At 50.7% G+C, this 23773-nt stretch overlaps 7 protein-coding genes across 7 annotated transcripts; 3 read left to right on the top strand and 4 right to left on the bottom strand.

The window, feature by feature from the left end:
• Positions 1–131: 131 nt before the first annotated feature.
• On the bottom strand, positions 132–3128 carry RPN1 (proteasome regulatory particle base subunit RPN1; the record flags this gene model as incomplete). The annotated part of the gene is made up of 5 exons (XM_041687892.1): positions 132–164; positions 218–2527; positions 2584–2748; positions 2815–2879; positions 2981–3128. The coding sequence occupies 5 exons, from the start codon at positions 3126–3128 to the stop codon at positions 132–134; spliced, it is 2721 nt and encodes a 906-aa protein (XP_041541730.1).
• Positions 3129–3537: 409 nt separating this feature from the next.
• On the bottom strand, positions 3538–5730 carry AKAW2_31282S (uncharacterized protein; the record flags this gene model as incomplete). The annotated part of the gene is made up of 3 exons (XM_041687890.1): positions 3538–4694; positions 4751–5002; positions 5067–5730. The coding sequence occupies 3 exons, from the start codon at positions 5728–5730 to the stop codon at positions 3538–3540; spliced, it is 2073 nt and encodes a 690-aa protein (XP_041541729.1).
• Positions 5731–6195: 465 nt separating this feature from the next.
• On the top strand, positions 6196–8560 carry MLH1 (mismatch repair ATPase MLH1; the record flags this gene model as incomplete). Its single annotated transcript, XM_041687889.1, has 4 exons — positions 6196–6291; positions 6343–6522; positions 6578–6844; positions 6899–8560. 4 exons carry the CDS (start codon positions 6196–6198, stop codon positions 8558–8560), a joined length of 2205 nt encoding a protein of 734 aa, XP_041541728.1.
• Positions 8561–9292: 732 nt separating this feature from the next.
• Positions 9293–11606, bottom strand: pps1 (tyrosine/serine/threonine protein phosphatase PPS1; the record flags this gene model as incomplete). Its single annotated transcript, XM_041687888.1, has 6 exons — positions 9293–9419; positions 9485–9541; positions 9593–9713; positions 9773–10666; positions 10717–10803; positions 10856–11606. The coding sequence occupies 6 exons, from the start codon at positions 11604–11606 to the stop codon at positions 9293–9295; spliced, it is 2037 nt and encodes a 678-aa protein (XP_041541727.1).
• A 2957-nt stretch (positions 11607–14563) lies between these two features.
• Positions 14564–18054, bottom strand: PPM2 (tRNA methyltransferase PPM2; the record flags this gene model as incomplete). The annotated part of the gene is made up of 6 exons (XM_041687887.1): positions 14564–15022; positions 15077–15367; positions 15424–17105; positions 17170–17534; positions 17618–17835; positions 17950–18054. The coding sequence occupies 6 exons, from the start codon at positions 18052–18054 to the stop codon at positions 14564–14566; spliced, it is 3120 nt and encodes a 1039-aa protein (XP_041541726.1).
• Positions 18055–18569: 515 nt separating this feature from the next.
• ATG18 (phosphoinositide binding protein ATG18) lies at positions 18570–20166 on the top strand (the record flags this gene model as incomplete). The annotated part of the gene is made up of 5 exons (XM_041687886.1): positions 18570–18621; positions 18688–18842; positions 18976–19135; positions 19188–20064; positions 20118–20166. The coding sequence occupies 5 exons, from the start codon at positions 18570–18572 to the stop codon at positions 20164–20166; spliced, it is 1293 nt and encodes a 430-aa protein (XP_041541725.1).
• Positions 20167–21390: 1224 nt separating this feature from the next.
• AKAW2_31277A (FAD-binding oxidoreductase) lies at positions 21391–23187 on the top strand (the record flags this gene model as incomplete). The annotated part of the gene is made up of 6 exons (XM_041687885.1): positions 21391–21844; positions 21927–22000; positions 22098–22188; positions 22248–22587; positions 22642–22841; positions 22910–23187. The coding sequence occupies 6 exons, from the start codon at positions 21391–21393 to the stop codon at positions 23185–23187; spliced, it is 1437 nt and encodes a 478-aa protein (XP_041541724.1).
• Between the last annotated feature and the right edge of the window lie 586 nt (positions 23188–23773).

Raw genomic sequence — 23773 nt, 5'->3', positions numbered from 1 at the left:
TGATAGATCGAATATAATGACAATCGGTGCCTGCTATTTTCCAATTCGTGCTGATTACATGAAAACACAGTACCTGAGCAGCAAGCTCCCTGCCCAGCTCACCCACAAAGTCGTGTCACGTCGAAGAACCATTAAACCGAGTCGGAGCTTTCCCAGTTGGGGTTCTGTCATATCATTAGCATCATGGTTTATCATATTACTGTCATGGATTATTTACCTTGCGCAAGATGACCAGACCCTCTAGGGTGCTGCTGAGAGGAATGTACTGCTCGTCTTCGAGCTCTGCACGTTCGCCGTAGGCCAGCAGCACTGGCGTGCTCTGTGTTTGCCAACCAGTGATGGTCTTAGGGCGACCCGCCTGGCCAACAACGTCCACGGCCTGACCGACCCGGACATTGACGGTGAGAGGCTGCAGGTCTTCGTCGAGGGTGACAAGGAAGCGTGGGTACATGGCGGTGATGAGGAAGTAGAGGAGGTAGTGGTGTTCGGCGAGGACGAATTGCTTTGCATCGATCATAGACACCAGGACGGTGAGCAGACCTGCGGCTGATACGCGCGAGAGGACCTGGCGATCTGTGTGGAAGGGGTTCAGGGTCATTGTACCCTTGCCCATGTGCAAAAGACCCTGGGCAATGCGGACCATGAACAAAGTGTTCTGGTCGCGGTGGTAGTAACTGGCCAACTGCCTAAGCAGCTGCGCCAGACGGGCGTTCTTGGTACCAGCACCGCAAAGACCCATGGCAAAAATGGCGTTGATAGCGACATCGTTATCGGTGTCGTGACTGTACCGGGACAGAGTGTCGTAAACCTTCATCTGAGGGTTGCTGGGTGTGATCAAGCCCATGGCAAGGGGGACAGCCTTGCGGATGTTGCTGGCACCGTAATGCATCAGGTGGCCGAACTGCCGCAAGATCATATCCTGCCCGACCTCCTCACCCATAGCAATGAGCGACAGACCCAGAACAGCATACGACTGAACAAGCTCATCACCCTTGTTCTCCTCAGTCTCGTCGATGATATCATTGCAGATGTGAAGGAGCTCCTGAAATTTCAGGACGGTGCCAGTACCCGCCCAGGCGCAGACGGAAGCAAGGACCGAGGTCGGTTTAGCCATAGGGTGATCGACTGCCTTCAGGATGTCAAGGATGACGTCGACCTCTTCCTGACGACCGAAGTAAAGGAGCGCCAAACCCAGGGCCATGAAGCGAGTCCACTTATCCTTGAGCTGCTTCTGCCGCTCCTCGTCCATCAATGTGGTGGCAATGGCCTCACTGACCTGGTGATTCGAAGATCCCACAAAAATAAGACCCAGGGATACAGCTGCCATGGCAGACAGCTGCATGTCCAAGGACCCATCCTCGACAATGGGGAGTAGAACCTCAAGCAACTCCTCCTTGTTCGATCCGGCATAAGCCAGACCGAGACCCATGATAGAAGCAACTCTCATGGGCACACTCTTGGCCTCGAGATTGTCGGGGTCACTGAGGAGAGCCAAAGCAGGGTCGGAGTCTATCCGCACACCCGAGTTGAGGATACCGATAGAAAGCAATGCACCCGCCTTGATCTGATCCTCCGAGGCGTAGGTATACCTGTCGATCTTGTCCAGACCAATCTCGACATCCCTGTGCAGAAGCATACCCATCGAAGCAGTCGTCGACAGCATGCCGTCATCCTTGGTCTTCCAGACCCAGGGGCCCTTGTCACCCTCCACAAGCATCATCTTATCGTTGCCATATCCAGCGTTGGCGAAGGCGTTGACAAAGGCACTGGCGAGGTTGTGCCTGGCGGAGTCAACATTTGTAAGGCCAGCACCACGGCTGCTTTCGAGGTGGGTCTTGTAAATGTCTTCCGGCATCTGGGGATCAAGGATGTTGAGCTCTTTTCCAAGAGACTTAAAGTGCTTTGGAATGGAGGTGTTGTTCAAGCTGTCCATGAAGGACTGGTCTTCCTCTTCCTCAGGAAGGTCAAGCCATATTTGTTGCCGGGAAACAAGGAACGCCATCTGCTTCTTGAGCGACCTATCCTCAGTGGCATTAATATCGCTCTTAATGAGGTCAATGTCGTTCAGACGGATAGCAAGAACAACGGCCTTGGTGAGCTCCTTGTAGCGGACATAGATCTCATGGGCGGTACGAAGGAATTGCTGGTCTTCGGGGTATGTGAGAAGGTTGACCATGCTGACCATGTACAAGCAGACCCTTCCGTATGTGTTTTCGTCCAGAAAGCGCGGGATCTCCTCGATGATCTCGAGCTCACTGAGAAGGTCGACAGCATCGGCTTCGGCGTTGTGGCTCAGGAAGTAGGGAACAAGAGACAGCGACAGATCGATCAAGTCCTGTACATCCTTCTCAGCGTTAAGCCGGTTTTGGTACTCTTGCCCAATTTCCAGCGCCAGGTGTCTGATGTATTCGTGGCCCCAAGAACCGAGGTCTTCGGACTTGGTGAGAAGGCGGTACTTCAGGGTTTCGAGCTTCTCCTCATCTCCGTAGGTCATGCCAAGAACCGAGAGCATATCGGCGAGCGAGTCCTAGAGATACATACTTGGTTAGGTTGATAGGATGGTCTGCATGACGGGCAACGAACCTTAACCGGGCCGGCCGCCCACTTCTCATAGAGCTCCGTGAGCTCATCGTAATGCGGTCTTAGAAATTTCAAGGGCTTGGGAACAGCAGTCATAGAAGATGTCGAGGTCTTGATGAAGTTCTTAATCGCGTCCAAGGCAGGGGCGTACAACGACGTATCGGGCTCCTAGATGGCAGGTTGAGAGTTAACGTCATCGTTCGGGACCCCAACAGAACAGCTTCATCCCCGTACCTTTAACCTCTCCACGAGCATTTCCAGCTCATTCTTCAGCTGCTGATCCTCTTCACTGAGTTCTTCTGTAATATCCATCGTGTTAGCACCTCGATCAGAGCACGGCGTTAGTGATGTCAGGTGCGGCGTCGGGAGGTCCGCGGCCTGACTCGACATGTTCACCTACCTTCTTTCGACTCGTCCTCCTTCTGCTTGCCATCAGCTTGTGGCTTCTCATCAGCCGCTGTCTTCTTTCCTCCAGACAACTCCTTGATATCGTCAACCTTGCCCTTGCCCTTGTCGGCGGGAGCTGACCGCTCGCCGTCTTGCGCCATCTCTGACGGTTATATGGCGAGTAGTCGGGGTGTGTTCGGGAACGCGGATAGACGGAAGATTTTAGAAAACGCGAGTGATGAGGGTGAGAGTGGGAGCTTTGATGTGATAAGCCTCCTCACTCTAGGCGATGAAGTTGGAATTGGGTTATAAGCTTGTTGATGGGAAACAGAGAGAGCTCGCTCTTCGTCGCCGCTCGGGCGTTGCGCTCCTGTGGAGCTCCCACCGCTTATGTAAGACAGCGCCCGCCAAGAGATTAACTAACTACTACAATTTCAGCCTTAAGGCATCGATTGGAATGTTCTACCAATATACTGACAAAAATTTAACTTGATTGTTCAACGAATTACACGGGGTATGAGCCGCAGCTTCTTATAGCCCCAGACCATGCATCATTACATACAGCGAATATCATCCGCCCAGACAAAATAAGCCCCCTGAACCCGTTTGGCTGCTGAGGCTTCCATCGGCACATCCCCCATGTCGAGTGCGGAACCATTCCCTGTACTCATCGAGGTCCCGGCTATAAGCATAGCCAGAGAGCTTCTCACCGCTGTAGGACAACAATGGCAAGTGATCAATGCTAGGCAGCTTGAAGGAAAATCGTTCAAGAAGCGGCATTACTGTTGAGGCTCGACTCAGTGGCTTTTCAACGACTCCGAGCCCTTCCGCAGGACCTGGTGTAAGCGGCTTTGAGGGGTCTGTTATCGCTTCTGGTGACGGTTCGGTGAGCTGAGGTGAATCATCCTCAACAAACTCTTCGGGAACATGATATAGTTCGTTGTGCACCGTAGCAAGGGTAAAACTCCCCTTGGCAGGAAACGTCGGGTAAAGCAGGTAATATCCTCTGCCTCGGATAAACTCAAGGAGGTACTCCATCACGGCTGGGTATTTCTTCGATATGAGCTTCTCCTGGGGTGATTGCTGGCCCATACTTTCCTGAACCATGAACCGGTTTGATAAGAACTCGTGGAATTCGGCCCACTTATCGCCGAAATATAGAGCTGCATTACTGTTGGGGGCCTGCCAAAGAAATAAAGGCAATAACTCCCCATCGCCCGGACTGGAGACATGGTTGCTGTCAGCTTCTGGTGGTTCGAATGGTTTGCCGTCAGTCAAAAGAGAAGACGGAAGCTCAAGCGAGATGCCAATAAGCTTGCTAGACAGCTGTTTGGTGCGGGAATGTTTGTATTTTAGCATGGTATACATCAAATAATGATAAAATGATGGGGCTAGCTCCGTCTGTGGAGAAAGCACAAGCACGTGGGACACAGCCGGGTCCCTAGGATAGAAGGCCTCAACAGACTTCAAGGAGGCCTCGGCGGAGTTCATGTCATGTGGCTGGATTCGACGGCGGAGAGTGACCTTTCCAGAAGAATGAGGGGGCCATTTTATCGACTTAATGTAGCGAAGTAGCTCTGGGTCTACTTGAGGGGGCAACTCAATCGTCAAGCTAGGTGTCCCGCCAAGATAGTCCGCATTTTGCAACGTCCGGAGCAACCTGATCAGGGAACCAGACGACTCAGAAGGAGCATGAACAAGAAATTCAACTTGAACGCTATTCCAGGCTGTAAAACGAATTAGCACGGAGTTAGACATTGACCGACAGAGTCTCGAAGGTTACCTTGAAGGGCGCCACTGTCCAGGGTTGACATCCACATGAGATCCCTTGCTGCGCTAGGGAGAGAGACATGGGGAACACCTGATTTATCTGCCCAACCTTGCACGCCGCGCCAGAAGAAAAGTTCTTCCATCTGCTCGCCCTGTGTCAGGATTACTTGCGGAAGGAGGTAGGAGCGAACATAAGTAAGACCCGCCGCCACCGCTTTCTCCATACGGGCATCTGTTGACCATTGTGCATAGTCTGGTCTAGCATCTGCAGTGCGAATAAATGAGTATTTTCAGGAAAACTATGGTGGATTGATAGTAGCAAAACGTACCATGCCAGTTGACTGGACAATTCGCATCATCTATACCATTGACCCGCTGAATGCCTTCGACTGACACGTCGTCTCTTCCCAGCAGCACCATGTGTACCTCGTTAAGCTTCCTCCCTGCCATCTGACAGGCAAGAGGAAGGAGATCCGACACGCTTTCCAAGCTTGCAGCAGCAAAGACAACGGCGTGACTGGTTGGCTTCTGATAGCGGGAGACTTGTCCCTGAAACCGATGTAGTGACTTAGCCAAATAGTAGAAGTTGATCTTTCCATTGTAATAGAGTTCATCACTGGGCTTTGCGTCGGCTTCATTTCTCTCGGGAGGGCCTTGCGGAGGAGCGCCCGATAGTGGAGGTTGAAGCTCCTGCTGCTCCTGCTGCTGCGATTGTTGTTGCAGGTGCTCTTGCTGGAATCGAAGTGCGGCCTGTCGCGCTTGAGCCAATGCAGGGTTGAACCGCTCCGGAGCAGGAGCAAGATCAGTTGGCATATTTTTGAAGAACAGATAAAGTAAATACAGCGCCACAATGCCTAACACGAATCGTCGCGGCCGTGGTGGTTTCCATTGCTTTGAGCGCCATGGTTGGCTATGGGCTGTCCGAGACCGATGGTCATCGTCCTTCTTCCCAAGCTCCTCATCTGCCAAAAATGGCCGTTTGGAGGGCCACATTATTCAAACATAAGAATAGCTGCTCCGTTGGAGCTGGCGCGACATATGTAAGCATTGAAGAGAGGGGCGGAAGGGCAATGAAATGGATGGTATGGAATCTTGAAAGGGGCCACGCGGTGGAGGTTCGACGGTTGCGGGATGACCGCGGCGACTAATCAGCCATGGACTCTCCGCAGCTTATCCCCGATTTATTCAGCCATTCATTCGGTCGGTCTTTCTCCACCGCCTCCAGTCAACATCCATTGCTTCTAGAAGCCTGCCAGGCCAATACATCTGACTGGCGTCGAGCTATAGCTAATTTCTTCTGGGCTGACAGCTTCTTTGTCACCATCAGTATCCCGTGCTTTCAGTGGTTGGAGCATTGCTTCATACCAACCCCGTGGCTCAGATTAGTTCATATAGTCGCGCACAATACCAGAAAAGCAACATTTTGTGCTGATTCAGTTGTTCCATTCCCTCCAAACCATGGACCCCCAGATGGACCTGGACCATACAGAGCCCCGAGGCACGAAAAGATCTGCCGAGGACAATGAGGAGCCACAGAGACCAAAAAGGATCAGAGTCAGTTCTCATTTCCAGTCGTATCTTCGCTTAGGTATTAACGTTACATAGGCCTTAGACCCCGATGTTGTAAACAAAATTGCAGCTGGGGAGATTATCGTGGCTCCTATGCATGCGCTGAAAGAGCTAATCGAGAACGCTGTTGATGCTGGATCGACCTCGATCGAGATTCTGGTGAAAGACGGTGGATTGAAGCTCCTTCAGATTACTGACAATGGTCATGGCATTGACGTAAGTGGAGCAAGCATGATTCTTTAGCGATAGAGTGGCTGATTGTAAGAGACAGAGAGACGACCTTCCTATCCTGTGTGAAAGATTCACAACCTCCAAGCTTAAGCAGTTTGAGGACCTTTCATCTATAGGCACGTACGGTTTCCGAGGCGAGGCTTTGGCAAGTATCAGCCATATTGCCCATCTCACCGTGACCACAAAAACTGCCGGATCCAGCTGCGCATGGAGAGCACACTACAGCGATGGGAAGCTTGTGCCCCCTAAACCTGGACAAAGTGCTGCGCCCAAAGCCACCGCAGGACGTGGCGGCACGCAAATAACCGTGAGTGAGATACTACTTCATCTTTGAATGTACAACAGCTCAGTTGAATTCCAGGTAGAGGACCTGTTCTACAATGTCCCGACAAGACGTCGGGCTTTCCGATCAGCAAGTGAAGAATATGCCAAAATCCTCGATGTAGTCGGCCGATACTCCGTCCATTGCTCAGGTGTGGCCTTCTCCTGCCGCAAGCATGGTGATTCAGGCGTCAGTGTCTCCACTCCAGCAGCAGCGAATACAATAGATCGAATTCGTCAAATCCACGGCAGCGCAGTTGCCAACGAACTTGTCGAATTCAGTGTCGAAGATGACAAGTTGGGCTTTCGCTCATCTGGCTTTGCCACGAACGCGAACTACCATGTCAAGAGAACTACCATACTCCTTTTCATCAATCACCGCTCGGTCGAGTCCACAGCCATCAAGCGAGCAGTCGAACAAACATACTCCAGCTTCCTCCCCAAAGGAGGACACCCATTTGCCTACATCGACCTCGAGATTGAACCACAGCGTGTCGACGTCAACGTACATCCAACCAAGCGCGAAGTGAATTTCCTCAACGAAGACGAAATCATCGAATGCATCTGCAACGAGATCCGCTCCAAACTGGCCCAAGTAGACTCAAGCCGGACCTTCTTAACCCAAACCCTCCTCCCAGGTGTCACAACAATGGAGCCCGCAAACCGCGACGCCGAAGGCAGCACAGACACCGTACCCAAAACCCCATCCACGACCAGAAAGCCATACGAGCACAATCTCGTTCGCACCGACTCCAAAGTCCGCAAAATCACCTCCATGCTCACCCCAGCCACACCTCACACGCCCACAGCCTCCCAAGCAGACACCACCACCATCCTCGACGAAGGCCTCCAATACGAAACCACCTCCCGCGAACCCCACCGCATCAGCTTCACATCCGTGAAGAACCTCCGCGCCTCCGTCCGCAACGCCATGCACAACACCCTAACCGAGACCATCGCCTCCCACACCTACGTCGGTCTCGTCGACGAACGTCGCCGAATCGCAGCTATCCAATCCGGCGTCAAACTCTACCTAATCGACTACGGCATGTTCTGCACCGAATTCTTCTACCAAATCGGCCTTACAGACTTCGCCAACTTCGGCGTCATCAAGCTCTCCCCACCACCCAAACTCATCGACCTCCTCCGCATCGCCGCAGACACCGAACGCACCCAATCGTCCCAAGAATCAACAGCAGCAGAAGAAGCCAACGAAATCTTCACCAACGCCCCGGACCTCGTCGCCGAAACCCTCATCGACCGCCGCGAAATGCTAAACGAGTACTTCTCCCTCGAAATCTCACCAGACGGGGACCTCCTCTCCATCCCCTTACTCCTGAAAGGCTACCTCCCCAGCCTAGGCAAACTGCCCCGATTTCTCCTCAGACTAGGTCCCTACGTTGACTGGACAAGCGAGGAGGAATGCTTCCGCACGTTCCTGCGAGAGCTTGCGGCTTTCTATACCCCCGAGCAGTTGCCCCCGCCTCCAAACGTGCAGAAGAGTAATGATGCAGGAGCAGAAGGGGAAGTGGAGATGGAAGATGAGTTCATCACGCAGAGACGGGCGCAGATGGCGCGGATGCTGGAACATGTGGTATTCCCGGCTTTGAGGGCGCGGATGGTTGCTACGACGCGGCTGCTGAAGGGGGTGGTGGAGGTGGCGGATTTGAAGGGGTTGTATAGGGTTTTTGAGCGGTGTTGATTTAGCTGGATATTTATATTCGAGTATCTATTGGATGGTTGTGAGAGTGTGTATTCGTTCAGGTGTAACAATAACGGAAGTACATCTGGCTACTATGTTGAAGGATGTGGTGAAGGGTTGTATCCGGAACAACATGGTTATTACTGTATAGTTTTGAAACTTAGCTAACTTCGTTTAGTGGTACAGATACGAACCTTACCAGGGCAGCGATACGAGTTACTATTCATAGCCATACAATGTAATGTGAAAGTAAAGCTAAGCATGTGTTCAGGAATTAGACTTCGAAATGACATTGAACATAGACGACGGCGCGTCTGAGCTGCATAAATATACCAGGATCAAACCCAACATCAATGCAGTAAGCAGGTGGACCCTTTAACGATACACATCATGCCGATTCCTAGGCCAAGCCACGATAACGCCGTCCTTGGAGAAATCCCACACATACACACAACACATAACATATATTTGGATGCGTAATGAAACATCTCAGTGCCATTAGATTAAGTCCCTCGAACGCCCAAAATCAAGAACGGCGAAGAAAGAAAGTAGATCATTCAGCTGTTGTTCGTACCCTCATGTCAAACATATCGGTCATCATCATATCTGTTGTCTTTTGTTGCAGGAGACGCGGTCTGTCTCCGTATACAGGATACCTGGCGGAATGTGGCGTGTGGAGCACAGCTCCCAGGGTCACACTTCTGCAGGCTTCCTGCATGATTGAAGTCGCTTTCACTGTCTAGAATACGGTTTGTTCATCAATGCGATCTCGCGAGCCACGGTAGCCCATTCTAGTTCCCGTCTTGCAGGCTTGTTTCGCTTCTGTAATTGTAACTCCTCCCATTTAAGAAGCTCGTATCTAAAGTATACCGTTAGCTAACAGCGTCCAGAAATATGCTTAGCAGGTGTAGAGCTGGGACCTACACAAATCGTAGATGAGGCTGGATGATTACGTTAAGCCTTCGTGCTCGGACAAAACAGCTGGGGCAAACGTTAGCGTAAGTCGCATGTGATATGAGCCAGTGGACCTACTATGCCCTAGGGAACGATAGGCCTAATGACGCCATCACCTCGGCAATACAGATGGTCGCTGAACGTGAGACACCCACGCGACAATGCACCAAGGTGGCCATTCCGTCCTGCTTTCCTTGTCCTAAGTGACCAGTTCTGATAAGCATTCGTTCTATCGGTGCCAGCAGCATATCAACTTACGAATGAATTCTAGACAGCGATCGAACGCCCGTGTCAACGGATCAATCCCATTGTCCTGAACATCAGTGATGTGCAGAATGATCTTTTCGTCCGCCTTGGAAGAGTCGTTGTTCCACGTCACGGTTTCGCCTATGCTGAGGATGCGCTTGATGCCTAACGCGGAAAGCATCTCCGGGTTGTTGGCGTGGGACAGGTTGCCCAGGTACATGTACGGCAGAATGCGACTTGGAAGGGAACCATCGCAATATCTGAACCAAGCAGGATCGGGAAGGCTCCTGATCTTGTGTGATCGAGTTGCAGGGCTTTCCTGCAATAGTCGTGCTTGTACACCGCTCATGAAGGTAATATCAGAAGGGTAGGCGAAGAAATTTCGCTTCTTCTCACAGTGCAGTCTGAGCCAAGCATTCGGAGCCGAAATGCCCTCTGCAAACATCAAATAAGCTATCGCTAGCAGTGAGCTTTCAGTGTAGCCGTCCGGACAATGGATGAGAATTTTGCGGGCTGTCTTGGTGAGGGGGATCATTGGGATATCTCCATCCGCATCAGCCTTCTGGTCTGGCTCATCCGGGTTGGCCAGGTAATAGATCCAGCGGACCGTGTTCACTAGATCATCGATCTCTCTGGTTTCACCTGAGGGCAAAAGGATCGAACCGGATGAGGGAAACTCCAACTTCTGTGGGCCCTCCTCGAGTTGCTTATTGAGATTCGCCAGGAAGCGAGGGCCAGGAATACTTGCGAGCTCGCTGGCCTCGATCAAGAGGTCGAAGTTCTCGGTAGGTGCAGGCCCGCAAGATCCAGGCCGTAATAGATAATCGGGTGTAGGGCCAAGCCAGACATTCGTTGAGATTTCGGAAGCTTTGGACATCTCACACATCTCCAACCGTTCCCACTGGACTAGTAACATGTTAGAATGACAACCACCGAGCAACCTATATGTCACTTACAGAAGTCCACGACCTGTCCCGTAAGCTGGCCACTGGAATTGATAGCCACCAAGTGTGGCGCTCTCTTCTCAACCTCAGAGAAGGGACCTAGTGATCGATTAGCTCGCGGTTTCCCGTAAGTAGGACCCATGTTACTCACAATCAAGAACAAAGGTGTTATAAGCAGGAAAGTTACGGTCAGGGTCGTTCTTGATTCGCCAATTATGCTGTGCCGTTGCCATTCGCCTTGCAATATCCAGAATCTGTTGCTGGGTTGCACTATTCTCACCGTAGACGATAATGTCAGATAAGGGTGCCAACTTTGCGGTCTGTATCTGGAAGTTGCGCACTGAGAAGCCTTCCCGAGGGTCAACCGCGAGGAATTCCACTCCCGACGGGGCCAGAACCTCCTCTGGAGCTACCGCACCCTTGATCCTGCAGGAGGATAGATTACCGCCGACTTTGACAACGGTGATACCCCGCCAGCACCTCGGAGTCCGACGAAGAGAACGTTTTCCCTTTGTAAAGAATCCCAGTTGCAAGTGATTATCTGGGTGAAGCCCGTGCAGCCATGGAAACATCAATTCAGGATTTGGCAGTGGTTGGGCGGCCCAATGCTCCAAAGAAGCGGACAGGGTTTTGAGGTCAATTGTATACACCGTAGGTGAATTGGTCAGTCGCCGGGATTTATCAGGTGGATATAAGAGCGATGAGGTCTGTTCATTAGAGCTGTCTTTGGCAGCTGGAGATGGTGCATGAGCATTAACTGGAGAGGGACCCGTGGGGCAAACAGGTATATGCTTGTTTGGGATGGGAGACGAAGTTCTGTTCAGACTCAATGCGGGAGTCAAACCGGTCGGGGGAGGTGTTGAATGTCGCAGCGTCTGCTGCTGCACCACAACTGTCGCCATGATTTAGAAGGAGGAATTCCGCCCTCTATACTCCGTGTGCCGCCTGCGATGTATATCCCTTGAAACGGAATTTATCCAATATCTTGACAGTGCAAACGAGGCCAATCAATAACGCATTCCTTATTCTCGAGACCCTGTAGGATAACACGCGCGGATTCGGTCGCTGAAGAGCGATTCTTCTCTGTAATTAGAATTGAATTAGCATCTGTAGTTCAGAATCGAGGCTCAACAACGCGTCTTGTGTTTCCGCATAGGAGGGGAGGGCGCGGTGGGGTGTGGGGAGCCCGATGACATACAAAATACACCAGCAAGACACTAAACTTTAGATGATCTAATTCCAGTGAAAGTATGTCTGGGAACCAAGAAACAGGAATAGATGAGATGTATGAATTTGCAAATCATGAGAAGAGACAGCCGGTGATAAGATGCATGGCAGCGTAGATCGTTAAATGAGAGGGGGAGTCAATTAAATCGGGAACTGGGAGGAGAAGGTTTACCCACAGCAGATAGCAAGCTAAGATACGCCCAACCCCACAATGATAAAGTGAACCAGAAACACAAGCACCCCAAGGCGATCCAGAAACGATCAGGATGTGGGGGAAAAGAGTGGGAGAGTAAAAAGTGTAAATGAAGATGAAGTCAGCGAAAGATAAGGGTAGGAGATAAGGTGAAGTTAAGTAATAACCCAACAAAAGTGAATCATGAGGGAGAAAGGGAGGAATGAAGGGGGGGAGAGACGACTTCTTGAAGAGTAGAAGAGGTGGAAGGGGAAGAGGAAGACTAGAAATTGAGAAGAAGAAAGAAGGAGGAGGAGACGGAGAGGAGGAGGAGGAGGAGGGGAAAAGGGAAGGTTGTAGTACAAGAAGACTACTACTAACTAATTAGCCAGGGAGAGGAATCCCAATAGTTTACTCACTGCAGGTCAAGACCATCCATCCAGTATGGGGGTGGGGAGGGGCTTAAGGAAACGCGCGGTGGGCCTCCGTCACTAGTGGCCACTTAGTCCCGCCGTAGCGCCGCGGCTTCTCTGCGATGGGGCTGCCCCGTCTGGTTTCCATCTTCCTTCTCACCCCCCCAAAAAAAGAAAAAAAAAGAAATTCAAATCATCCATCCATTACTGCAGTATCCAATGCATCGATCTTCCAATCTATCCCAATTGATTGTAATGGTCCTTGCTGCCACTTCACTCCCACTGAACACAGATTCTCGTCTCATCTGCTTTCCATCTCATGCAATCCCTCCCGATCATCTAGTGTGGTCGATAGCAGGAACCTTGGCCCGACCCTGTCGTCACCATCGGCCATCCTTGATTTCGGGCAGAAGGTCCCCACATCCGGCCTGTCCAAGATGTGTGTTTAGATGATAGATAATACAACTTCCCCGTTTGCGGCCAATAATTCCACCCTCCCCCTTCTCCTTCCACACACCCCCGGCGCTCAGACAAATCTCACTAGTTACTACAGCCCAGAATATGCTGTGCGCTGCTACACAATAGGCTGGGCTGCTTCAATAACTCTTGGGTCGTCTCAGAATTCCAACCCCCACACCTCCCCGGGAGTCTTGACGCCAACACCTCTAGTGTAACGCCCAATAGGGCCTTGAAGCAGTGGTCTTCCGGCTGGGGACCGCAGATACGGCGACACAAGGCAAGGTGCGGCACCTGCTCTGCCGAATGAGAGGTCGCTGGTCGACAGCAGTGGCAGGTCCGTCAAACTCAGTCTGACTGGTCCGGCTTTATGATTGGCATCCACGCACGTACCGTACCCTCCTCGCCATTGATCTCTTTGACAACGGTTGCTGACAGGGACCCGTGGTTCTTGTCAAGTCATGCGTCTGCCCACCCCCATCTCCAACTTATCACCCAACCACAGTCAGGGTGCGGACTCATCTGGACGACATGACATCTACATTACCGACCCATTAATTGCTGTTTGTCCTAGTGCAGATGTACCCCTGGGTATATGCGTGACCATCATGGTATGCATGTCCTTTCTTTTGACTTTTCTCCAAAATTTAATGCTGTTTGCCTTTTTCTGCCCCTTTGTTCTAGTCGACGGACCTCATTGCTACTTTGGTCTATTACTGTACCCCTCGATTGCCCATGTACATTCTTCTGTCTCGTGGGGGACCTGCATGTAGTATGCGTTGTAATCATGTAGCGCACTCACCCTGGTTCTACAAAGTGCAGCTCACAGCCATGCAGAGCCATCTACATGCCTAAGATTAGGCACGCGACAAGGAGAGGGTCTGTGGACAAGCATGGTCCTATAAGCCGTGAAATTAAGTATCTTTGAGGCCGATCCAACGTTGACCGGATAAAGTAAGGCTTTCCATGGTGTCGCCTGGACCTTCTGGGTGGGTAAACAGTAATAATCCACCCGATCACAGTATCACGATTTTCTTCTGCTTTTCCATTGATATGGCTTCTACGGTATCACTTGCTGCAGATCGGGCATCGGTCACCCACAGTTAGTCCTCCCGACCGTGTTGCGTTGGCTGTAACCAACCCGAACCAAGTGTCAAACCAGTGAGTGCACGGGCGTATACATCTCGTCCCCACTTCGGCTTTTCCCTAGAAGCCAAGCTTAAACCGGGTATCTCTCCGCAGAACTCAGCCCCTCTTCCCACCCAAAACCGCTCCTCGCTCCTTCTGCCTACTCCACCACCCGTTCACTCGGCGTTACTTGACTCCTCTACCACGTGCCTCTCGCCTTGCTGGCCTTGGAAAGCGGCCCGATCTTCACACATGCATCCTGCCTGCATTGTGAGGCAGTCAGTCGTTGAGGGGTCAGACAGAATGTGCAGTCCCGAATACAGGGCCAGGCTCTGAGAGTCAGACAAGTCGTGCCACCTTGCTCTCAAACGATCTCGTGGCGAGATTGATAGACTGCCAACTGGCGATTAACACCAGCCGGCCAATACAGCTTCCTCGGGTCAAGGCTGGACACTCCGTCCATCTATGCTTCGGCCTTGTCTCTGAGCTCCTTTGCAAGTCTCAGCAAGTAGAAACGAGCCATGTCAGGCGGGAGGCCATCAAAAGACTTTGCCATCTTCTGAAGATCGGTCCTCGCTTTCTCATAGGCTTGCAAATCACGGTTCCCGTAGACATCCCGTCCAGCTGCATATCCTTTCGATAGATTGCGAAAGAAAACATTCACGGCCACACTGACCTGGCCAGTCGGAGATGCAGTGTGTAACCACAACGGGGGAATGAACAGGATGTCGCCACGACGCATAATTGCTTCATGTGGCGTCGTGTGTGGCACCGAAGCAATTGAACCGTCTACCGAATTCTGAAATATGTTAAGGGTGGAGCTTGATGCCCCAGCAGGGACCTGGAGGTATTGAACATCACTAGGTGGGAAGAGGATAAGTCTCTTCTCGCCACGGATCTGACACAAAACATTTGCCATGACCTGGACATAGTCAGTGCCTCACTTCTGCAGGTATCTGTTCACATGCACACTCACATCGTAGTGCAGCCACAGGGTGACTGGTCCAGAGATCCTGAGTGGAGAACTGTGTTCGTTCTCAACAACCATAGCAAAAGGCTCCGGGAGTCTGAAATCGTCCTTGAGATTGGGAAAATCTACGGCTAATTTGGCAGGTTGTTTGGTTGGCTCTTCAGTGGAGATACTTCTAAGATATTGACGACCACCCGCGTGCACTTCATCCAGGAAGGCGCCGAACTCCTTGGTTGTGTAGGAGAAATTCTTCGTTTGGAAACTCATATGGTCGGACTGAGCGTCATGCACGACAACCTATCGAGAGGCTCTTAGCCAGATTTCTCAGGGCAAGCAGGGTCGGTGGCTTCTACCTTGCGGTCCCTGCCAACAGCATCCGCGAGATACTCCTTTGTCCAACGCTCGGTGCACGGACCAAGGTCGGAACCTTCGATGATTACTGGTTTCCCTTCCACAAGTATCTGTTGGAATTGCGCGGCAGTTTCAACCTTAACACGAGGAATCGATGTGACATCCTTGGTGCTTTGTTGGTCCACATTGGATGGCTCCACTGACGGCTCCTCAGCTTTCAACGGTTGCGCAATCTCAGAGACCCGACCCCACTCGTTCTCAAGAGCTGTGTCAATGTTCTTTAGAAGCCAGGTGCCTTCCGTCCAAAAGGTCCCAAAAGAGAAACAAACTGCACCACCGCCCAGCAGCAAAACCTCGTCCGCGTCGATGGCATGAGCCGCATGGCCGACCAGTAAAGGTCTTGGCCCACCAAAGTTTAGCCCAAGCCCTATTGCAGACAGTATGTTACCAGACTGCGATGCAGAGTCGCCAGTAAGGCACTCGACAATCGCTTTCGTATTCAGTAGCATGATTTCCTTTCCATAGGGCACAATCTGTCGAGGGATGATACCACCAATAAGAAGCAACCCCCGGGAGGAGCAACTGAGGGTGGCGCCGAAGCGGCTGAGATATTCAAAGGTGGGTGAAGCTTTCTGCAACTTTTCTGTGCCATCGTGCAACTCCACATAGTACGATCCGTCACTGCGCTGGTGCAACTTCCATGTCCAGAAATCTTCCACGATAGTGCCATCCGCTCCAATTCCTCCGAAGAGGAATCCAGACGTACTGTCTATGCTTGCCAGGCATGCCCCGAACCTAGCATTTGGGCTTCCATTGACCGTTTCAACGGGTTGCCACCCGTCCTCTTTGCTCCATAGCAACCAGGTGTCCAGCGTCGTGCCATTGCTCGTCTTTCCTCCGTAGACCAAGACATAATCTGAGCTCAAGCTCACTTTGATCGCACTATGTCTGAACCGCTCGATTGGGAGGTTATGTGTCGGACGCCACTGGGTCCCCTGTCTTAGCCAACAATCCTGAAGACCAGCAGCGGGTGAAGCCCGGCCACCAACAAGTAAACAATCGCCACCAGATAGCTGTGTTACGGTATGACACATCCTGGCTGGGATGTCGCGGGAAGGTACAGGCAGGGTAGGACCGGTGACGTCGCTTGTGTTCGCGTACAGATCCGTCGTTGCTAGTCGCGTCTGCCGTCCCAGCCCGGCATGGTAACCGACCGAGTTTGTGCCATCTGGAACAAGCGCTCCGAACCTGCGTTGGCCACCTCCCGCCGGGTACTTTGCAAGAAGCGCGTACTGGTTGGATGCGTCGGCTTCCTGTTCGGCCTGCGTGGGCTTTGCTGCGCTGCGATCTATTTCTCCTTGTGATGTAGAGGCGACAAGAAGGAAGTAATGGGAAGCAAAAAGTGCGAATTCTTCCCATTCATCGAACGGTTCCACAGCATCCAAGGAGGATCGCAGCGAACTGGTCACAAATCCGTCATCCGACCATAGATCCCACAGACTTCTGGCATTGGCTTGCTGCCATCCGGCGTTCCTGAACCGCTGTTCTTGCTCGTTAAGTGAAGGGTATTCATGAATCGAGTACAGCGGTGCTCCGAGCTTCTTGAAGTGTTTCATCATGGTCGAGGCGAAAGGATGATCGGGTCCGTCGGGGAAGAACTGCTCAAGAATACAGAACTTGGCATCTATGAGGGTTGACGTTAGTTTGCATGCAATCAGCCACAGAGCTGCACGGAATAGACACCGTACCGTTGTTCAACTTTGACGCCCACTCGACAACCGCATTGGCAGACTTGACATCCATATAAGTCAAGGAAACCTCAGCTAGGAAGAGGACTGAGCACTCAGCGGGCAGGACCTCGGCTCTGAGCACATCGTCCAACTTTTTGAGATTTTTGAGATCGCATCCAATGCCTAGGTATTTTGCGCTGCGTATTTGCACGGCGCTTTCGTCGGATAGGAACTCTACATCCTGGAGAACCTGTGTGATTTCATCGGTCCTTTTGATGGCGGTCTTCTTATTGATCATGAGCTTCTCATAATCGATATCGACGAATTGCGTATCTCTACACAGGGATGGATCTTCACTGAGGAGAATGAACGGTAGGGGATCACTACGATAACCCATCTTAGCATACGATCCAGGTACCAATAGGTTCTGCAACCAAGCGGTTGCTTCCGGTTTGCTACGACTCACAATCCACACCCCAAGTTCAGGACAAACTTGGGCTTTCCCGTAGGCTCTCTCATAAATTGTCGCACCGACTCTGCCATCGCATGCATACGAAGCCAATATCCTCGATTGATCAACGGCGACCGCCGCTGGGGCTTTTTGACGAAATACCGAAAGAAGTGGGGCTTGGGATAGTAGAGCATTTCGACGCTGCGTTTAGATACGATACTACTGTTATTGGTCTAGGACCGTTAGATGTAGCACAGGCAATCGAGAGAGATGTAGGCGCTGGGGGTGGTCTGTGTCTGCGCCAGGCGCATAGTGGGACTCCGTCATAGTATGCAATTGCGACTTACCCCCATAACCAGATCGGCCTCCTTCTCAGCTTTCGTGCTGGCTGTAGCCATGGCCGGCTTTTTCGTAGCTGGCTTGACAGGGCCGGCTTCCTTTTTTGCCGTCATGGTGAAATTGACGTTGTGCGGGGTTAATCTTAGGAGAGGGAAGAAATAAAGTGGAAATTTGCGAAAAGAAAGGCGGAAATGTCGATCAAGATGTGGCCCAAGCGTCAGGTGCTTCGCTTGCCGCGCCTGACGCAGACCGCGGCAAAGGAGAGGAACTGTTGTTCTTCCCCCGGATACCTCCGCTACCAACCAACCAAGTCGGCGTCACCTCGCGGTTGTGGAGGCGCTCGGAGTATATAAACGGCGAACCGTTACTCGAGTGACAGTTGCGCAAGCGAGAGATGCAATTCAAGGCCCATCAACAGTGACGGAACCGGCTCTAACCAGGGATCTGCTAACCCCTCCATACCCGACACTAAAGCGTGTTACTCCTCCAGGCGACGTGATATCACCAAAGCTCATCTCGGATCTCTCGGTTTATTCATCACACAGCATACTGTGCTGTCATATATCGGTCTAATAGGAAAGCAGAGTGGAGTGAGGTGTGGTCGATCCCGGTGATCGACAAAGCAACGATGTCGATGAACTTCGTGACGTTTAACCAGGACTATAGCTATCTAGCTGTGGGTAAGGCTCTTCCTGCCCCAAACACCTCCCTCCTACACTCATGAACCATGTCTTGACACCTGTCAGCGACTTCCAAGGGGTTTCGCATCTTCACCACGGACCCTTTCGCAAAAAGCTATGAGACGAAAGAAGGGAACATAGCTATTATTGAGATGCTATTCTCGACGTCCCTGGTTGCGCTGATCCTATCACCACGTCGCCTTCAAATAACTAATACCAAGGTTCGTAGGAAATCCTTCGCGCATGATGTTAGATTCTTCTTCTTCAAAAATCGCATGATCTCTCCCTGTATTCTGCTGTGCGATTCACGAGGCGCAAATGGTTAACGCTTTTTCTCACATCTGCAACATATAGCGCCAATCGACGATATGCGAATTGACTTTCCCCACGACCGTGCTGGCCGTGAAGCTGAACCGGAAACGGCTTGTCATTGTGCTGGAGGACCAGATATACCTCTATGATATCCAGACGATGAAGCTCCTGTATACCATCGAGACCTCTCCCAACCCCAACGGTAAGGCTGCGACTACCTTTATGGATGTGCTCGATTGTCTAACTGTTGGCAGCACTCTGTGCCCTCTCCCCATCCTCGGATAACTGCTATCTCGCATACCCTCTTCCGCAAAAGGCGCCGCCCTCTACGTTTCAACCTCCAGCTCACGCTCCTCCGGGAACGACACATGTTACACCTACAAGTGGCGAGGTCTTGATCTTTGATACTCTGAAGCTGGAAGCGATCAATGTCATTGAAGCGCATCGGTCACCGCTGGCGTGTATCACGTTGAATAGCGACGGAACGCTTATAGCCACGGCGTCGGACAAAGGAACGGTCATACGGGTATTCTCTGTCCCCGACGGGCGCAAGCTTTACCAGTTCCGACGAGGGTCGATACCATCCAGAATCTACAGCATGTCTTTTAACACCACCTCGACTCTGCTTTGTGTATCCTCTTCCACGGAAACGATCCACCTCTTCAAATTAAGCCTTCAATCACAGTCGCCAGACGCTACACCATCCTCTCCACTTACGGCCGCTGATCGAAGGTCTAGCCAAAGCTCACTGGGACAATTATCCGACGCCGATGATAGAGGTGGAGACATGGCCGCATCCGAGCTTGCGTCGAGGAAACACAATGGAACTCTGATGGGCATGATCCGGCGCACCTCACAAAACGTTGGGAGCACATTTGCTGCCAAGGTTGGAGGCTACCTCCCCAAGGGAGTCAGCGAGATGTGGGAGCCCGCCCGAGACTTTGCCTGGATCAAACTGCCGAAATCCAACCAAGGACCTGGAGCAAACGGGAACAACGGCCCGTTGCGCAGTGTGGTCGCCATGAGCGCCAACACTCCCCAGGTTATGGTGGTAACTAGCGACGGCAACTTTTATGTATTCAACATCGATCTCTCCAAGGGTGGTGAGGGGACGTTGACTAAACAATACTCGTGAGTCCGCTTTACCTACAGGCATGTTAGAACTGATATTGACTGATAAGCAGTGTGCTCGACACAAATGACCGCCTGGGATACTCCGTGATGGACTATTAATCTCGCCATGATACCACTCGTTACGTCCACTGCTGCTACAAGTCGATCGTTACAGCGCCCGTTGCATTCTGTTTTGATTTGAGCGTTCATATACTTCTAATAGGGCCAGTATATGCCTTCCTATTTGTTCTTTTTCTATCGTTTTAGCCTTCTCGAGGCGCTACTCCTATCCGCCTTGCATGAATACTATCATGTGATGACTGACTTCTTCTCATCTCTATGCCTTTACCATGTAACCTCATATGTCTTAGACCCTGGGTATCTTTGTGACGGAGGTCGGTTCTGCATCGAGTGTCACGCATCGCTGATATTCGAGCGCTGTACTGTATGTGGTTGTACTTTATGCATGAAAACTTGGTCTGACACCCACTTGACTTCCTCCCCCTCTACCAGAAACTTTGACGCCCGTAATGCAATCCACAAGTCGTATTAGACGAATATACAGCACCTTTATCGCGGTGAGGTCGTATCATGGGCTAGCTTGTCTTGCCTGTTATATTCGATAAAAACAACCAGTTAAACAATTCAGTCTCCAAACTTGTTTTGAATACCAACGCCAGAGACAACATTCACAAAAGGTTTGAGTGATCAGCGCACGACCACGCAGAAGACCCAGTAGTTGCCTGACTGACACGAAGTGTCCAGCAGGGCACCAATGAGGGAAACCAAGTGACCAGAAATCGCAATACCACTAGCTGTGAATCACCAACAGACTGCTAACTATCAGAGATCCAATCAACTGTGACAACCAACATGTTCAGCCGGATAGATACTTAGTATGATATAGTATAACCGATCATTCCCGCTGGGCTCCACTTTCCACATTATGTGGGTATCTGTGCTTTAGTGCTTATCCATTCTGCCTTGTCATTGCCCCGATCTGGACAGAAACAGGGGGTGGAATTGGGTGAAGCGGGGAGAGGCGCAGTAGGAGGAGAAAGAAAGACAAAGAGAAGATGAGTGAAGTGGATCAAGCAATGCACGTTTGGGCACATCCCTCCTAGTCAGAGACTCCAAGCGAGACTAGGAGCTGGGGTGACAGGCGTCTCTTGTAATATAAAAGCCCCAGACACCTCCAGTCAATCCTGTGCGAGAACTGAGAGAAAGGGAAATATAAAGACAGCTGTGTCTCATTTCACTGCCACCAGCACCTTTCGATATAATATCAACCTGTAACAACAATCCAATCCCCCATCCTCACCTTTTTACACAGAACGAACAATCATGGCGGCCGCTGCCTTGGATCAGCTTAAATCTATCTTTCCCGATGATACCCCCGATAAAGTGGTGATCAACGAATCGGGTGACAAGTACCAAGCTGCTATGACCTACCCCTGGTCACAGACCTGCTGGACTCCTGCGGCAGCATATGTCTACCTGAGTACTGTTGAGGAATTGACCAAGGCCCTGGCTATCGTACAAGAAACTGGTACCAGGTTCGCTGTCCGCACAACCGGTCATAACCCGAATGTGGGATTTAGCAGTGCCGGTGAAGCAGGTGTGGTGTTGGACATCAGGGAGCTTAGGTCAAAAGAACTGCTGTCTGATCAACAAGGTATTGCACGCTTTGGGTCGGGAAATACCTGGGGCGAGGTATATGCTTGGCTGGAGGAGCGAGGGCTGTCTGCCATTGGGGGGAGGGATTCCCAGGTAGGACTGGGAGGATTTCTCTTAGGAGGTATGTGTGCTTTCTTGCTTGCTTGCCTCTCTCTGTGTGACCTTCTATTGTTGGAATAAGTCAATTGACTACTATGCAATAGGAGGTTTGGGGGCTTTGCCTAATCTTTATGGTCTCGGGGCTGATGGAGTGAAGAACTTTGAGGTATGTTCGAGAGTATGTTTGACATTCTTAGTTTTTTGTTCTATTTTGGGCGAGGAGTTGGGTGTAGGGCATGGCAGTACCAACGTTTTATAATTAACGAGTCCTCCAGATCTTACTCGCAGATGGCAATCTCATCAATGCTAATAGAAATGAGAACTCCGATCTCTACCGCGCCCTCAAGGGCGGTGGCTCTAACTTTGGTATGTCTAATGGCATAGTTGTCTCTAAAATATATGTTAATTAATCTCAATCATAACAGGTATTGTGACACGGTTTGATCTTGAAACTCACCCTTTGATCAATGTCCAATATATCATCAATCTCTACAATCCCGACGATCATGTGGCAATCAACCAGGCTACTTTCGAAGTCCAACAAACTATGGAGAAAGATCCCAAGATTGGGCTGTTCACCAATTTCAACAACGGCTTTGTTGCAGTAGGCCTACTCTATGGAGACCATCCAGCTGAGTCTGAGGCCCGGGAAACTTTCAGACCGTTCCATAACCCCAAAAGCTTGATGACAACAGTCCTACCCTCGACAAATGGTACCCTTTTATCTCTAGCCCAAGCTATGGGCCATGCCCAAACACCTCTCAAGTAAGTATTGCTTGCAACCGGAATGCACTCTTATGGTTACTCAAATATATACAGACGATCGATTTGTACAGTCACCACCCGGAACTCACCCGAGCTATACGAAGAAGTGTATAATGCCTGGGTTGAGGTCCGTAAGACCCTTCCAGCTGATACTGTTTTACATTATACCATTCAGCCAGTTGGTACCGCTGCTGTTCAAGCTGGTAAAGACCGTGGTGAGAATATCATGGGCCACGAGAGTGTCCCACAATGCTGTATGTTCACTCTCCATTCTTTGTATATCAGGTTCTGAGGCTAATGAACCTTTACCTAATTCTAATAGGGTGGGTATTCACTTGTGAATGGCCCAAAGATGGCGATGATGTTGCTGCACAAAGTGCTATTGATACCATGTCAGAAAAAGTGCAGAACCTGGCTAAGGAGAGAGAACTACTTCTGGATTTCAAGTGTATGAGTTTTGCTACCGCTTCCCAGAAGGTTCTGGGCAGCTATGGGGCCGATAATGTCAAGCGCATGCAGGAGGTGGCGGCCAAGTATGACCCCGAGGGCGTTTTTCAGAAGCTGCAGAATGGTGGCTTTCTTCTACGGGACAACGTCTAGATATTTGTCTCGGGGAGGTGCACGGAGGCGGACATATTTATAGTCTAATAACGATGGGAGATTTCTACTTCGTTTCGAAGTCTACTTCCAAGATATGTGTTTGTAGAGTGGCACCGGCTGATTGTATACTCCAGGTTTATGTAAGTTAATAGAAATGAGTCGTACAAGAAGTATATAGAGAGAAGATGTAGAGAAATTAGGATAAGAAAAGTAATAAAAGCAATCAATCGATCTAATAAATCCACCATTATATTATTGATCATGACGCATCTACAAGAATTGACTATGAATATTTTAAATACTTCCTAGATGCTGAAAATAGACTTATTCTCGAACTACATTCAAGAGAATGAAAACTAGAATAAGAAGGCTATAAACCAGCAAGATTACGACCGGGTTAATTATTAGTTCGGATTGCGTTGTAGCATTATTATTCCTATCTTTGCACTCTATAGTACCAACCTATGTAACTAGACTGCCCACTTCCGAACCACAATACATTCCCCACTCCCCGCAGATCATGTAATTTTCATCATCGCCCGTCAGATCATTACACTATCAGTAACCACCAAGGTACAATATCTTC

The sequence above is a fragment of the Aspergillus luchuensis genome, chromosome 3 (genome assembly GCF_016861625.1).
Source record: "Aspergillus luchuensis IFO 4308 DNA, chromosome 3, nearly complete sequence".
Taxonomy (NCBI): Eukaryota; Fungi; Ascomycota; class Eurotiomycetes; order Eurotiales; family Aspergillaceae; genus Aspergillus; species Aspergillus luchuensis.
Note: the sequence above shows the minus strand (reverse complement) of the source record. Positions and strands in the feature narration are given on the sequence as shown.